Source organism: Vigna unguiculata, chromosome 4, assembly GCF_037176805.1.
Source record: "Vigna unguiculata cultivar grain cowpea cultivar isolate G323 ecotype 2 chromosome 4, ASM3717680v1, whole genome shotgun sequence".
Taxonomy (NCBI): Eukaryota; Viridiplantae; Streptophyta; class Magnoliopsida; order Fabales; family Fabaceae; genus Vigna; species Vigna unguiculata.
In genome coordinates this window covers 38,870,938-38,888,530 of record NC_140795.1, presented here as the reverse complement: position 1 = coordinate 38,888,530, position 17,593 = coordinate 38,870,938, and the positions used below count along the sequence as shown (strand labels likewise).

Sequence of the window (17,593 nt, the reverse complement as noted above, 5' to 3'; positions counted from 1 at the left end):
GTTCATAATTTTTTTTATATTGTTATTTTTAATAATTACATTTTTAAATTTAAATAATTACTTATAGTAAAAAGACTATTTTTCAATTTTCATAATTATTTTTTAAATTCAAATAATTACTCATAATGAATAAATTATTTATAAAATAAAAAAGTTACCTATACTAAAATTAAAAAAAATAATTATTTTTTAATAAACATTATTTTATAATATAATAAAAAATTTACTACAATAAAATAAAAATAGACACATAAGTGTTGGGCACGAGTTTTCATTAGTATATACTAAATACATATCTTCTTTTCTCTTAAGTCACGTGTCATAATTTTGAGAAGAAGAAGCGTACACTTAGTAAACTCTCTTCTTATTATCCTTCATTTTGACATGTAGGCTTCATCATCTGCAGCTATATAAATGCATGGCATGAACTCAGAAACTGCATGAACACTATCATCATTTCTTAAGAAAAACTACTTACAGAGAGAATGGCGAGAAAAAGAAGTCCAATGAATTTATCGTTCATTGTGACATTGATGTTTGTGGTGTGTGCCTCAAACATGATTGTTGGCAGAGGAGAAATCAGTTGGAGCAAAGACGCTGCACTAGAAGCTGAGGCTGTGGCAGCCATAGAATGTTCAGGACATGGAAGAGCATACCTTGATGGTATTGTTCTTAAAGGCCATCAACAAGTTTGTGAGTGCAATGAATGCTACACTGGATCTGATTGCTCCAAGTTTATATCTGATTGCCCTGCCAATTCTGGAAGGTAAACCCTTCTCATAAAGTTCAATATACTACATGCTATATCACTTCAACCTCTATGGTCTCAGTTTTTCAATTTTTTTTTTTAAATATAGTTTTTGTTCTTAAACTGTTTAAAAGAATTATATATCTATTTTGTCTTTTGTAGTTTATAAAAGTTATGTTAAACATATGAAACTCTTCTGAGAATTTTGTTTTTACTCTTAACCCTAATGTTGACTTATCATAGCTTTTCATTTTATTTATGTTGATATTTTTGTCTCTGTTGTTAAGTATGACAACATATTTGATGGTATTGTGGTAACTATTGGAAGTCTTGTTTGTCACACTTTGTTGTGACAGGGACCATGTTTTTTTTTTTTTTTTTATATTTATATAATTTAATATATAATTTTAAATATTTTTTTTAAAATTTAATATTATTAATGTCTTTTAGAATTTAATATTTAATATATAATTTTATTAAATTTAATAATTATAATAATAATAATAATAAATTTATTATTTTTTATTTTGTAAAAAAGTAAATACAATATTTTTATTAGTTTATATGAAAGTTTTGGGATTACTTTTTTGGTTCTTATTTTCGATCCAAAATATCATTGGTCCTTCAGTTTTTTTATTAGATTCAATTTGGTTTTGATTTTTAAAAAAATGTGCAATTTGATTTTTTTTTGTTAATTTTTTTAAATCGGATCAAGGTTTTCTCGTCAAGATTGAAATTGTGAATAAGAATGATTTGCTTTGTGAATAAGAATGATTTGCTTTGTTAATGTAATTAACATAATCCTAATGCCAATTTTGATGTTTTGTTCCGCTAAAACAAAAAGAACCAGATTGCATTAATTTTTAAAAGTTCAAGACTAAATTGAGACTAACAAAAATCAGAACATTAACTTGACATTTTTGAATACAAAAATATAAATTAAAAAAGTAATTCAACCAAAATTTTAGTAACATGAAGAAAATCTATGAAGAAAATCTATCAATGTAGGAAGGTAGTTTCGTGTAGATTTTTCAATAAACTGTGTCAAATATTCAATTACGTTGATTATGTTGAAGTAATTAAGATATTAAAAACGTATATTATACAAAGAAACTACAGATGTTCATGTCACGAGAAGTCGTTGAGTTAACCACTTTTATTTCCTCAATTAATATATTCCTTGGTATCAAAAACCAAAAAATTGTTAATGAATAAAATATTCCAAACCCAAGACCTTTCAAAATTTGGATTACAAACTTAAAATAAGAATCTGAAAACTTTTAGTAAGAAAAAGAAAGTAAAATACTAATTGGGTAGGTTGATCATTTTTTATGAACAAATCGGATTGATGCCCAAGGAATATATACATATATTCCTTTTATAAAATATTTTAATTTACAAAATAATCGACAATAATTCATATTTATAACTAACCATGTTTTTAATAAACTATTTATTTTAATACATGGTATGGTGATGCAAGTTGATCACGTCATAATAGATAAATGAGAAATTATAAAAGAAAGTTAATTAAATCTTAAATATATAATAAATTTAAATAGGTGAACTTATTTTTGATGAAAATTGGTTGAATGTTAATTGCAGTGGGGATCCATACTTTTTGGAGCCATTTTGGATGAAACATGCGGCAAGCAGTGCAGTATTAGTATCAGGGTGGCACAGAATGAGTTATTATTACAGTGATGGATCATACATTTCAGAACTATTGGTGGAACATATCAAAAAACTTCATACCTTAGTTGGAAATGCAGTCACCGAAGGAAAATACTTTGTATTTGGAGGTGGCTCAACACAACTCCTAAATGCTGCAGTTTATGCCCTTTCTCCCGATGTCACTTCACATTCTCCAGCAAAAGTAGTAGCCACACCACCACATTACCCTGTAAGTACCTCCATTCAACACTTATTTCCGTTGATGTAACTCCTAAATGTTGGGTTAATCTCTCATATGTAAGTTCACCTTATTTCCGTTGATTCTCTCTCGAAAACCCCATCACATTTTAACAAACATTATTGCTGCAGATGTACAGAACACAGACAGAATATTTCAATGCTAGGAATTTTAGTTTTGAAGGAAGCACATCCTCATGGATAAACAAGACAGATAGCAAATCTACATTCATTGAGTTTGTGACTTCGCCAAACAATCCTGATGGAAAGTTGACCAAGGCAGTTCTTAGTGGTGCTAATGTAAAACACATCAATGATCGTGCCTATTACTGGCCACATTACACTCCCATTGCTTCACCAGTTGATGATGATCTTATGATCTTCACTGTTTCCAAGCTCACAGGGCATGCCGGGAGCAGATTTGGGTGAGATATTTATCCTATCAAACATTCATCAATAGATCTATAAATCAATTCAATGAAAATGATAAACTTTTTTCTAACACTTTTATCGATATCTAGTCAATGTGTAACTTTCAACGCATCTTCTCATTTAGAGTCATATCATCTCTTGCGTATGACTAGATATTTATGGATTGTCCAATAACGATCCAATAACGAATGAAATAATAAAGTTAAAAAATAAAAAATTTTGTTAGAAGAAGCTCTAATCATAGTTCTGATGTTTTAACAGATGGGCAATAATAAAGGATAAAGAGGTGTATGAAAGGATGGTGGAATTTTTGGATCAGAACACCATGGGAGTTGCCCGTGAGGCTCAGCTGAGAGTTTTAAAGCTTTTTGACGTTATTCTTCAAGCAGACGATCCTAAAGAGATATTCAAATTTGCATATTCAACCATGAGATATCGTTGGACAAAGTTGAAAGAAATCGTATCCAAATCAAAACGCTTTTCTGTGCAGAAACTGTCTTCCGAATACTGCACCTTCTTCCAGAGGGAAAGAGAGCTCTCACCAGGTAAACGTCAATTAGCAATGAAATGAAAAGTGAAAGTTTTGGTTTGTTTTTAGCTAACAATTTGGTTTGAATTTGTTCACACCACAGCTTATGTTTGGGTGAAGTGTGAGAGAGCAGAAGACAAAAACTGCTATAAAGTACTTGAAGCAGCTGGCATCATTGGTCGTGCAGGAAGTCTATACGATGCTGATGATCGTTACATGCGTCTCACTCTCCTTAGAAGCAAAGATGACTTTGATATACTCGTAAACAACTTCAAAGCCCTTGTTGCTAAGGAATAGGATCCCAAGTAATGTAAACATTACTATGCTTGAACTTTATTGTTGCAGCAGTACCAAAACCGTTTCAGTGATGAAACTAAATAAGACCATATATGTTTGTGTGGTACCTAGATGAATAAAGCATTTTGTCTGCAGTACAATGAGTAATAGTTTATTTATAGCAATCATGTTAAAAGTTAAGAATCGAATAGTTTATTCGTATGCAGTACTATAATGAGTATAAATTCTCAAAAGAAGAATGTTTTCCAATTTGAAAGTGGTGTATATAAAATATAAAAATGATATTTTGACAAAGTTACAAGATAAATTAATTTTTCGAAAATGATATTTCAACCAAAAAATTTGACAAGGTTTTGACAAATCTGACATGGCACTCCATTTCTTTAAATTTTATTACAAAAAGGTTTAAGTTACACGTGCGGATGTTTGGAAACTGAAAAGTTAAAATTTAATTAGAGAGAGAAAGGGAAGAAGAGAGAAAGGGGAAAAGTGAGGGTGCGAGAAAGAAAGCGAGAAACAGAGCATTAAAAGAGAGAGAGGAAGCAACTGGTTGTCGCCGGAGGTTCGTGCTTCAGAGACCGTCTCGCCGGCAAGCATTTTGCCATCCACACTGGAGGACACTTACAATATTCCCATAAACTATCCCTATCATCAAGACCGTGGCATTTAGAGTTGGTAGTGTGGGTTTGCAGAATTTGCGGCCACCTTCCGTCGTCGGCGGCAAGGATTTCGTCCTCCTTATCATTGCACTATTAATTGTTGGAAAGCACTTCGACAAGAAGTGAATGAATAATCAATGATGGAGAAAGAAAATTGAAACAATGTTTTTGACACTCTGCAACCAGTTATCATAAAGTTGCACCCTACTCCCCACATAGATTCGAGTAACTCCCCGCTTTAGTTACAATTGTTTATTTTGGTTCTTTTGAGGCTATACCGCCACGAAATTCATTGAATGGAGTTTGGAGGATGGAAAAGACTTTGTGATGAGTGAATCAATGAAGAAGAATCCAATTACAAAATTTAAAACAATTTTATTCACATCTGCAGGTTTTATAAAAACAGTTTGCTTTAACTCCCCACATCCGTATTCGTAACTCCCCAATTGTGCGTAACATGGCTATATAACCTATTTTGCACTTACAAAAACCACAAATTTGAGTGAATTCACTGTTAATTGTTGGAAAGCACTTCGTCAAGAAGTGAATGAATAATTAGTGATGGAGAAAGGAAATTGAAACAATGTTTTTGACACTCTGCAACCAGTTATCATAAAGTTGCACCCTACTCCCCACATAGATTCGAGTAACTCCCCGCTTTAGTTACAGTTGTTTATTTTGGCTCTTTTGAGGCTATATTGCCACGAAATTCATTGAATGGGGTTTGGAGGATGGAAAGGACTTTGTGTGTGAGTGAATCAATGAGGAAGAATCCAATTACAAAATTTAAAACAATTTTATTTACATCTGTAGGTTTTATAAAAAAAGTTTGCTTTAACTCCCCACATACGTATTCGTAACTCCCCAGTTGTGCGTGACATGGTTATATAGCCTATTTTGCACTTACAAAAACCACAAATTTGAGTGAAGGCACTGTTAATTGTTGGAAAGCACTTCGTCAAGATGTGAATGAATAATCAGTGATGGAGAAAGGAAATTGAAACAATGTTTTTGACACTCTGCAACCAGTTATCATAAAGTTGCACCATACTCCCCACATAGATTCGAGTAACTCCCCGCTTTAGTTACAATTGTTTATTTTGGCTCTTTTGAGGCTACTACCACGAAATTCATTGAATGGGGTTTGGAGGATGGAAAGGACTTTGTGTGTGAGTGAATCAATGAGGAAGAATCCAATTACAAAATTTAAAACAATTTTCTTCACATTTGTAGGTTTTGTAAAAAAAGTTTGCTTTAACTCCCCACATACGTATTCATAACTCCTTAGTTGTGTGTGACATGGTTTTTTCGCCTATTGTGCAGTTAGAAAAAGTAGACAGTTCAGTGAATGCAGTGTTAATTGATGGAAATAGTCCAATTGCAATAACAACGTATTTAAGTGATATCCTAGTTAATGTCCATGAGAAGATGCATAAAGTGCAGTTTGCACTAAGTAGTTGGACAACATTGAAATAAACTTATATTCATGACCCGAAATTTAAATTGATTTGCATAAATATAATTATCAAAGGTAACGATAGGAAATTAAATTACAACGATAAGAAAATTGTTCAAACAACGAAATTCATGCATCCCACATGATGAATTTAAACTAAATTAATGGACTTTGCCACATCACAATTGCATCCATTGATGAAAACCTCAATTATGGGTTGTTTTTGGAGATGATCAACCTCAAAGACAATTTTGTCTCCTTCCTTCAACCGATTCTGAAAAACATAACAAACAGGTAAACATCATGCATTATAATTGAAGAAATATCAATACATGACTCCAAATGAACACACCTTCTTCTCCTCAGAGCAATGAACATATCCATCACGTTTGCGGTCCATTTTATACTCCTACAACACCATACATATCAGACATACCACCTGTATCACAAAAGATCACATGTAAAGGCAACAATAAATTTATTCCACATCAATACCCTTTACAGAAAGCGGACAACGAAACACAAACATAAAATGTTCATTCACCAACATTATCTCTCAAACAACAAACATCACCAACAACCACATGGACAGCCAACAAAATAAACTTGACACACACACACAAACGAAATCAAACTCCACCAATTCAGTCAAACTTTCAAAACTAAATTAAATCATTATCTACACATGTTGTTGTTTATACGAACCAAATATGTTACCTTTGGGTTAAATAAATGAAATGGGCTTCGGCAAGGGTTCAATGGTACGGTCGGCAAGACCAAATCATTGTTGTCGAAGACTTCCACTACGCCCTGTCTCCGTTAACCCACTCCCAACACTGCAATGATACGATCTGGATGAATAAAGGGTAGTCTATGGGATGGACGGACGACGACAACTTCAGGTCGGACGGTCTCTGAAGCATGAACCTCCGACGAAAACCAGTTGTTCTCTCTCTCTCTCTCACTATTTCCTTTCTCGCTTTCTTTCTCGCACCCTCGCTTTCCCCCTTTCTCCCTTCTTCCCTTTCTCTCTCTAATTAAATTTTAACTTTCAGTTTCTAAACATCCCGCACGTGTAACTTAAACCTTTCTATAATAAAATTATAAAAAATGTAATGCCACGTCAGATTTGTCAAAACTTTGTCAAATTTTTTTGTTGAATTATCATTTTCGTTAATTTTTTTATGAAGGTTAGAAACATAAAGTAATAAAGTTTTAGGTTTTTTTTTTTTTACCAAAAATGATTGTTTGTTTGTCAAAGTTTCTCAAACAAAACTTTGTCAAACTATCATTTTCCAAAAGTGAATATAAGAAGTAATTGAATGTTTTGACTCTTTTACAAATAAAAGAAATATGAAACTACAAACACAAAGATAATTTAACATATTTCAAAACATATACAAAATACATGTTTATCGATGCAGTCCTACTGACATTCCCTTTTACAAATAAAAGAAATATATATATCATCTTCCTCTTCCTATCATGCCTGATCATCTTACCAAACACACATCATCACACGTATGGTATTAGCAATTTCTACTGATGCACCCATAGGATCATTTGTATATACACAACTTTTTTGGTTTAAGGTTATTTTGTGATGAATTTGCTATTACATGGAAAACAAGTTACATAAGTTTTAACTATAAAGCATGGAAACTTGAGAATAAAGTAGTGTTACGAAAGTGAGTATGAAGGAGTCAGAAATAGAACTAACTAAGTGTCTAGATTAGGCTAAGAAAGACTGAAATTTCTACGTCACAGTCCATACCTCATCTATTGGTAGAGAAATTTAACTTCTTTTATATATATATATATATATATATATATATATATATATATATATATATATATATAAAATAATAATAATAATAATAATAATTGTAAGGTCTCATTGACCTATGTTTAGCTATTCAACGATTAATATGTTCTTTAAATAGTTTAACTCGAATAAAAATAGTCTACTTCATCGATCTTATATGGAACAGTCTTATTTAATTATGTATGATTTAAGTTGGTAAGTGTATAATAATTATATTAATGTCTATCATGAGTACTCTATTAATATCGTCTTAACCAAAACTAATTTAACACTTACACCAATACTTTTACTGATTAAAAAAAGTTAATACTAATTAACATTACTTAGTGTTGACAATGTCAACTATATCATCAAAGTTACATTACAACTTGACAGTCAATTTCTCAATTCTTGCAGTGACATTGGATTAACCAACATATAAGCTTTACGTAATAATATTAAATATTAAAATAATTTTATGTTTTTTTAACTTTTCTTTTTTGCGTTGCATTTCTACTAATGTTGGAATTTGGTGTTGGAAACTTATATGTTTACTTGTAGTTAATATTAAATAATTCATTTTCTATTTATTCAAAATGAAATGAAGAAATCATATCATATGAGACTATTATAAAAAAAAAATGATCAATAATTACATTTTACCTGGGAAAGACTCTCTTACCCTTTTGAAAAAGATTTAGAAATTGCTTAGAGATTATTTGTTCCAGCCTTGTTTCATTATTATATATGCAATTTGGAAAAATTGTCTTCTGTCTTTTTCAAGGTCTAGAACTTTAGAACTCTTAGTTGAGTACATCTAAATATGTCAACACATCTAATATATTATGTTTTCAAATTTAAATTATAAAATAATATCGCAATCTATTCCACATTCATTATTATTCACACATCATTTTAAAAAAAAAATGAACACACTGGTTTAGTGACTTAGTTGAGAAAATATTATGAAAAAAGTATTAAGCAGATGATGCCTAATAGTTTTCCATCAGAAAATAAATTAATCAGAGGCAATGTAAGTTAACTGATAAACGTAGAATACTTTTTGGTCTTTTCATAATTGACATAGACAAAAAGTTAAAATATTGAATATATATGTCAATCATCAACAACTAGCATATATAGCTCCTCTAAATATATGGAAAATTCTATATGAACATCATCAAATTTTTCTACCCTATCTAACACCTAATAAAAATTAATATATTTTTTTTAATTTTTTGAAAATATTTTATATTTAAAAAAAAAAATAATCTTATTGATATTGTATAGGTGCAGAATAAAAATGGAAGTTTTCATGTACACCATTTGATAACACATAAAAGAAAATAAAAGTTTGATTATTTTTAACCCTTTGGTGTTTTACTTTTGGATAAGCTTTCAATTTATAGTTAATATTTGAAGGGGTCTTCGAGGAAGCAAAATTTAGTAAATTAGATATAATTGGCAAAGTATTAAATACTAATTAATGAAATGAAGTAAGGAATATTGGTATCCAAGCAAAGAGGTGCATGCATGCATGCATACCAAAAGTTTTTGGATGTCTTTCAAAAGTAAAATTTTAGATAACATTATTTGTAGCTAATAACCAACAACTCATCATGACCAAGGTTAATTTAAGAAAACATAATTAGTTTACTCAAAGTGGTCCGTTTCTAAAATTATTACAAAATTGAATGAAGTAATAAGAGAAATGACAACTGTAGGGTACCTGTTAGAATGAAGTCGTCATTGGTGTGATGACTTTTATTTATTTATTTTCTTTTTTTTAAGTTTTTATAGCAATGATGACTTTAGTTTTTTATTTTTTATGTTTCAACAAGTCATATTAGGAGCAACAACTTTAGATTTTTTTTTTTTTTAAATGTGAAGTCATCATAGGCACGAAGACTTCAATTTGATTTTTTTTTCAATTGTAAACTTTTTTTTATTTGTTTTTATTATTTATTTAAATGTATTATTAATTTTTTATAAATAAAGTGATATATAATATTTATTCTGTTCTATTTTAATGATTTATTTTTTATTTTATTTAACTAATTTAATGTTTAAAATAATTTAATTAGTTGAATACACGAGATATGGACACATAACAACCAACCTAGCTGACATGAACTCTGTTTTAAAAAAAATACAATTCATTGAAATCAGTTTAATAGTGTCCGTCAGAAACGGATGCAAACATTGAAAAACGGAGGAATGACATTTAGTTAAAAGACCTACACGGTACAAAATTTCACACATTACTAACAACTACAAACAATACATTCAAAACAAATTTTACCATATACAAGGCCCAAAAACAAGCAACACAAGCTAAACCTCCATCAACAAACAAGTTCTCAGCTTTTTGGTCACTTAGTGCATATTAATCACCAATATAAACATAAGGGTTTCCATGACTTACCAGGTACCTTCACAGAGCACAAATTGTGCTAGATTGCCACAAATCGGGGACGAACTCGCTATACCTTCCAATGTCCAATAAAGCCACAAACTTGAACACCATTTAAGCTCAACGCAACCACCACTTTGCTCGCCTCGCACGATAACCTCTTCAGCGACCTTCAACGAAGCTCAACCCACCACCAAACACTGTATCTAGGGCTCACATACATTGGAACCTAGTTTCCGGGAAAGGGGAAGGGTCAATCAAAATGGAGAAGGAGTAGGGAAATTTGCTTCTTCGAGACCAAAGAAGAGAGAGGAAATGGCTTCTTCGGGAATAGAGAGAGACGAGGGACATGTGATAAGGGAAAGTGAAGTTAAAGTGAAAACTGAAATCATTTTTTTTATCACACACTCAACGACTCAGCCCACGCTATTTGTTAATTATATTGAAAACCCCCTAGATCTAGGGTTTTCTGTTTTATGTTTTGTTTTCTGTTAATCGTTGGTTAGGGCTGTCTGTTAATTAGTTAGGGTTTGTTTTCGGAGATTATAAATAGATCTCCTTCATGTACAGAGAATATAAGAAGAAGATAGAGATTAAAACAGAATACAGTTCTTTTATGCTTACCTTCAAAGCTCTCCTCTCTCTCGATCTTTCTTTCTTCTCCTCTTCCTCGCGCTTCCTTTCTTTTCTCATGTTTCTCCTCTAAAGCTTCGTCGCCATGAGAGTTCTCTTCACATCGAGGGTTCGAGGGTTTGTTACCCCTAATATTGGGTTTGGGCCGCAATATGGTATCAGAGCAGGTTCATAGCCTGCTCTGTTTCCGTTTGCCCACTTTGCAGCCTAATTCAGTCAATCTGCAAGATACAGGACCTAATCTTGCAACATGGAAGACAAAATCAACAATCAAGAATCCAAGGAAGAAAAACCAATACAGCAGATGGAAAGATTGGATCTTGACCAATCTTTGATTCCCACAAGTCCCTACTATATTCATCCTGGGGAAAATCCAGGACAGGTCCTCACTACTCCATCATTAAATGAAACCAATTATAATTCCTGGAGCAGGAATATGAGAAGAGCCTTATTGTCCAAAAATAAATTGAAGTTTGTGGATGGCAGCATCAAGACTCCAGCAAGAGAAGATCCTCTGTATGAAACTTGGGAGAGAGCCAATGTCATGGTTCTCTCCTGGATTGTTAGAACGCTCTCACCTCAGATTGTTGAGAGTGTCATCTACATAGAATCTGCAAGAGATTTATGGAAGGACCTGAAAGAAAGGTTCACTAAAGGTGACTACTTCAGAATTTCTGACCTTCTGCAGGAAATGCATTCAGCCAAGCAAGGAGAAAGAAACATCACCCAATTCTTTACGGATATAAAGACCATATGGGAGGAATTAGAATTCCTACGCCCAGTCCCTAATTGCGTTTGCGGTAAATCTTGTGACTGCAACCTTTCCAAGATTTTCATAAAGCAGAGAGAAGTTGAGTATGTGATCTGTTTTCTGAAGGGTCTGAATGACAGCTACAACACTGTGAAGACTCAAATCCTGCTCTTAGATCCCCTTCCCAATATAAACAGAGTCTATTCTCTTATTATGCAGCAAGAAAGGCAGAATAATGGCAGTGCTAACCTAGGAACTGAGGGTAAAACTCTCTTTAACACCTCTGAAAGACATGGAAAGTCTCAAGATCAAGGAAATTGGAGAGGACAAGGAAGAGGCTTCATGCCCCGATCTCAAGGAAGGGGAAGAGGAAGAAATCCTAACTATGGCAAACAGTGCTCCTACTGTCATAAGATGAATCATATTGTTGAAGAATGTTATTCTAAGCATGGATATCCACCTTGGTACAAACAAAGAAATGATGGCAGCAACAACACTCAAGAAAGGGGCACTCAAGAAAAGAGGGAACAACAAGTTTGTAATCTCAACATTAAGGAAGACTCTATTGACAAACAACAACCAGTGAAAGATGAATCTACCAAAGGATTCACAGCAGAACAAATGCAGAGACTTCTAAGACTCCTTGATGACACTGAAGGTGCTGGACACAACATCAACCAAATACAGAGACGTGATAATGACTCAAGCAGGAATTCACAAGGTAAGAATCTTTGGATTCTTGATACTGGTGCCACAGATCATGTCACACACAATAAAGATTGCTTCACTACCTTTTTCAAAATAAAACCAGTAAAAATAAAATTGCCCAATAATAATGATGTCACTGCTCAGTATGCTGGAACAGTCCAATTCTGTGCTGATTTGATTCTTTTTAATGTTCTATATGTTCCAGAATTTCATTTCAATTTAATTTCAGTTCAAACCTTAATCAAGGATTTGAACTGTAAACTAATTTTTTCTTCTAAGTGCTGCCAGATACAGGACATTATTACATCACAGATGATTGGGCAAGCTAATCTCAATCAGGGCCTCTACTATCTTGACATTGTTCCTGTCACCAAGTTTACTAATTTCTTTCCTAATATTGTCCTAAACTGCTCTAAAGTTGATATTGATACTTGGCACTATAGACTTGGACATCCTGCCCATAGGATTACTGAACAAATCTGTAAAAAAAAATTTCCTTACATTCAATCTAAAGGTTCTGATGCTTGTGATATATGCCATCTTTCAAAACAACATAAATTACCTTTCCATAAAAGTGATACTGTTTCTAATGCTTGTTTTGATCTTATTCATCTTGATATATGGGGACCTATTGCCATTCCTTCTGTTCATGGTCATAGATATTTCTTAACTGTAATTGATGATCACTCTAGACACACATGGATCTTCCTTATGCACTCTAAATCTGAAACTAGAAAACTTATCCAGAATTTTATAATCCTTGTTAAGAATCAGTTTAATAAGACTATTAAAGCTTTTAGAACTGATAATGGTCCAGAATTTAATTGTATTGATATATGCAATGCCTATGGGATAAATCATCAAAAAAGTTGTGTTGAAACTCCCCAACAAAATTCTGTTGTGGAGCGAAAGCACCAGCACATCCTCAATACTACTCGCTGTCTTTTATTCCAATCTAATTTACCAAAAGCCTACTGGAGCTATGCTGTTAATCATGCTGTTCATATCATTAATAGATTACCTACCACTGTTCTAAATAATGCTTGTCCTTATCAAGTTCTGTATGAAAAACCTCCCACTTACCTAAATCTTAAGGTTTTTGGAAGTCTATGTTTTGCTAGTACTCTTGAATGTAATAGAACCAAGCTTGACCCTAGAGCTAGAAAATGCGTGTTTTTAGGTTTTAAAAATGGTGTTAAAGGCTATGTTCTTCTTGACACCTCCAGCAGAGAAATTTTTATATCCAGAAATGTGATATTCTATGAAAATATTTTCCCTTACAAGAATGTTAGTCAGCACATCCAATCCACTGAGAGTGAAGAACATGACCTAAACTTCCTATGTGATGACATTGACAACTGTCCACAAGATGTCAGAATTAATGAACAGATTCCTCCCAGAACTGACACTGGTGGTTCAGAAACAGAAACAGAATCCATTCCAGACATCACTAGTGACGAATCCACTAACCACTCCAACATTGACCTCCCACACAACAATGATCAAGGATCTGAGAATGTGACTCTGAGAAGGTCAGAAAGGCAGAGGAAAACACCTACCTATTTGAAGGATTATCTACACCAGGTGAATAGTTCCATGAACCCCAAACATTTCATTCATAATAGATCTGTCTTTAAAACTAATTATCCCATTAATTCTGTCCTTTCTTAGAAATCTTTGTCTAAAGAGCATCTTAAATATACTCTAGCTATAACTTCCACGCATGAACCACATACTTATGCTGAAGCTTCCAAGGATCCCAAATGGATTGATGCTATTCATAAAGAAATAAAATCTCTAGAGGATAATAAAACCTGGTATTTTACTGATCTACCTGTTGGAAAGAAACCTATAGGATGTAAGTGGATTTTTAAAATCAAATATAAATCTGATGGGACTATTGAAAGACACAAGGCTAGGCTTGTTGCTAAAGGGTACACTCAACTAGAGGGAATTGATTTCATTGATACTTTTTCTCTTGTTGCTAAACTTACTACTATGCGTCTTTTACTAGCCATTGCAGCCACCAAAAATTGGTATTTACACCAACTTGATGTGGATAATGCCTTCTTACATGGCACCCTTGATGAAGAGGTTTACATGAATCCACCTCCTAGGCTTCAGGTTCCTAAACCAGGTCAAGTTTGCAGGTTAACTAAGTCCCTTTATGGCTTGAAACAGGCCAGCCGTCAATGGTTTGCTAGACTATCTTCGTTTCTGATATCTGCTGGTTTTTCTCAGTCCCAATCTGACCATTCTCTTTTTACTAAATCAAAATTAGACACTTTTACTGTTCTCCTTGTGTATGTAGATGATGTAATATTGGCAGGCAACTCCCTGGTCGAAATTGATAAAATAAAGGCCTCCCTACATGAAGCCTTCAGAATTAAGGATTTAGGAAGCCTAAAATACTTCCTAGGCTTTGAAGTGGCTAGATCTACCAAAGGAATACACTTATGCCAGAGAAAATACGCTCTGGACATCTTATCTGAAACTGGAATGCTGGATTGCAAACCATGTCAAACCCCTTTCATGAACAACACTAAAAATCTATTTGACAAAACTGCTGAACCTGTAGATGATCCTGATTCCTACAGACGTTTGATAGGGAAGTTGCTTTATCTCACTAACTCAAGACCTGATATTTGCTATTCAGTACACTTACTTAGTCAATTTGTGCAGGCTCCTACCATATATCATCAACAAGCGGCCCAACACATCCTCAGATATCTAAAAACCAGTCCTGCCAATGGCCTTTTCTTTGCTGCCACTAATGATATTCAAATTAAAGCCTTCAGCGACTCTGACTGGGCCACATGCCCAGACACAAGACGCAGCGTTACTGGCTACTGCGTTTTCTTAGGGAACTCCTTGATTTCTTGGAAGTCAAAGAAACAAAGCACTGTGTCCAGGTCCTCCTCAGAAGCCGAATACCGTGCCCTAGCCACTACCACTTGCGAAATCCAGTGGCTCAACTACCTTCTCAACGACTTCCATGTTCAGCACACCGACCAATCTGTCCTATATTGCGACAGCCAGTCTGCCAGACAAATAGCTCACAACCCCACCTTCCATGAGCGCACGAAACATATCGATCTTGATTGTCACGTCGTCCGCGAAAAACTCCAGAAGAAACTCTTCCACTTACTGCCGATTCGCTCCGATGAGCAACTCGCGGATATTTTCACAAAAGCCCTCCATCGCACCTCTTTTAAGACCATTCTTCCCAAGCTTGGGCTAATGACCATCCATCACCCAGCTTGAGGGGAGGGTATTGAAAACCCCCTAGATCTAGGGTTTTCTGTTTTATGTTTTGTTTTCTGTTAATCGTTGGTTAGGGCTGTCTGTTAATTAGTTAGGGTTTGTTTTCGGAGACTATAAATAGATCTCCTTCATGTACAGAGAATACAAGAAGAAGATAGAGATTAAAACAGAATACAGTTCTTTTATGCTTACCTTCGAAGCTCTCCTCTCTCTCGATCTTTCTTTCTTCTCCTCTTCCTCACGCTTCCTTTCTTTTCTCATGTTTCTCCTCTGAAGCTTCGTCGCCATGAGAGTTCTCTTCACATCGAGGGTTCGAGGGTTTGTTACCCCTAATATTGGGTTTGGGCCGCAATAAATTATTTAAATTTAAATTCAATATTTTATCTTTTTTTGGGACTAACAACCGAACGTAATTATATTATTTTTAACGTCCATTTTGCGTCGGTTTAACTGACACTATGAATCACATCTGCACTTATGACCATGTAGCTTGGTTTTGACCGTCCCTAGTAGAGTCCCATTTCTGACTGTCGTTGGTTTTTGGCAGCTAATAAGCTGCATTCTTGTAGTATAGCTCTTGTTACTCTAATAATCTTTATCATGATTCAATTCCTTAAATTATTTTTAAAATTAAATTAGATAAATAAAAAAACAAAATAAATCATTAAAATATAACAGAATAAAAATTATATATCACTTTACTTTAAACAAATTAATAATACATTTAAATAAATAATAAAGACAAATTAAAAAAGAAGTTTACAAAATAAAAAAAAAAAACAAACTAAAGTCTTCATGTCTCTAACAACTTCACACTAAAAATAATGGTTTAATTAATCGTATAGTACCCAGTTTGGGGCTAGTTTATCAAATAGGTACCCGGTTTTAAAAAAATGTCAATTGCATCCCAACTTTTGAAAATTGTTTCAATTAGGTCCCTTTGAGACAGAGTTGACTAACGCCATTAGTCAACGTGCTATGTGTCAATCTGTGGTTTTTTTTATTTATTTTTTTTAAATTTTTAATTTTTTTTAAATTTTTTTTAAAAAAAATTTAAAATGCCACGTGTCAAGTCCATGTGTGACACGTGGCATTGTCAGTGCCACGTGGCATTGTAATGCCACGTGTCAGTGTCACTATCAGATGCCATTGTGATGATTTCGATTTAGTCCCCATTTATGTTTTTTCGTTTTAATTTAGTACCTACTTATGTGTATTTGATTCAATTTTGACCTAATAATTTTTAATAATTAAAATATTTTTTAATAAAATTAAAAGTAATTAAGTATAAAAGTTTTAAAAAAATTAAGTATTTGATATTTATATTAAAATTTAGTGGTAAAAGTCATTTTATTAAGTCATTTTTAATAAAAAAAAAATAGTATAACATTCATACCAATAAAAATTTTGATTTAAAATTAGTAAGAGACAATATTGTTCTATTTTGAAAAAAAAATTAACAAAACATGAGTACTTAATAAAAAAATAATTAATAAAGTAATATGATAAAAAGTCGTTTTTAATAAAAAAATATTAGTATAACATTTATACAAATAATAAATTTGGTCTGAAATTGAGAGAAACATTATAAATATTAGTACTTAATTTTGTAAAAATATTTATACTTAATTATTTTTAATCTTATAAAAAATGGATTACAAAAATATTTTAATTATTAAAAAAAAAATGGGACAAAATTGAATCAGATACACATACTTAGGTACTAAATTGAAACAAAAAGACATATGTGGGGACTAAATCGAAATCAACACAATGACATCTAATTGTGACACTGACACGTGGCATTACAATGTCACGTGGTACTGACAATGCCACGCGTCACACACAGGGACTTGACACGTGGCATTTTTATTTTTTTTAAAAAAAAATTTAAAAATTTAAAAATTTAAAAATTTAAAAAAAAAATTAAAAAAATCACAGATTGACACGTGGCACGTAGACTAACGGTGTTAGTCAACTCTGTCTGA

General features: G+C 32.8%; 2 protein-coding genes and 1 long non-coding RNA gene across 3 annotated transcripts; 2 read left to right on the top strand and 1 right to left on the bottom strand.

Moving 5' to 3' along the window:
- Window positions 1–433: 433 nt before the first annotated feature.
- LOC114181525 (tryptophan aminotransferase-related protein 4-like) lies at window positions 434–4,051 on the top strand. The gene is made up of 5 exons (XM_028067999.2): window positions 434–766; window positions 2,354–2,651; window positions 2,792–3,084; window positions 3,353–3,636; window positions 3,724–4,051. The coding sequence occupies exons 1-5, from the start codon at window positions 486–488 to the stop codon at window positions 3,915–3,917; spliced, it is 1,350 nt and encodes a 449-aa protein (XP_027923800.1). The 5' UTR covers window positions 434–485; the 3' UTR covers window positions 3,918–4,051.
- Window positions 4,052–6,033: 1,982 nt separating this feature from the next.
- LOC114182546 (uncharacterized) lies at window positions 6,034–10,653 on the bottom strand. The gene is made up of 3 exons (XR_003604115.2): window positions 10,262–10,653; window positions 6,385–6,471; window positions 6,034–6,306 (listed from the first exon to the last, which is right to left on the bottom strand). It is a non-coding gene; the product is annotated as an uncharacterized LOC114182546 (long non-coding RNA).
- Window positions 10,654–10,824: 171 nt separating this feature from the next.
- LOC114182672 (uncharacterized) lies at window positions 10,825–12,798 on the top strand. Its single transcript, XM_028069584.2, has 2 exons — window positions 10,825–12,354; window positions 12,630–12,798. Exons 1-2 carry the CDS (start codon window positions 11,133–11,135, stop codon window positions 12,668–12,670), a joined length of 1,263 nt encoding a protein of 420 aa, XP_027925385.2. The 5' UTR covers window positions 10,825–11,132; the 3' UTR covers window positions 12,671–12,798.
- The last annotated feature ends 4,795 nt before the right edge of the window (window positions 12,799–17,593 follow it).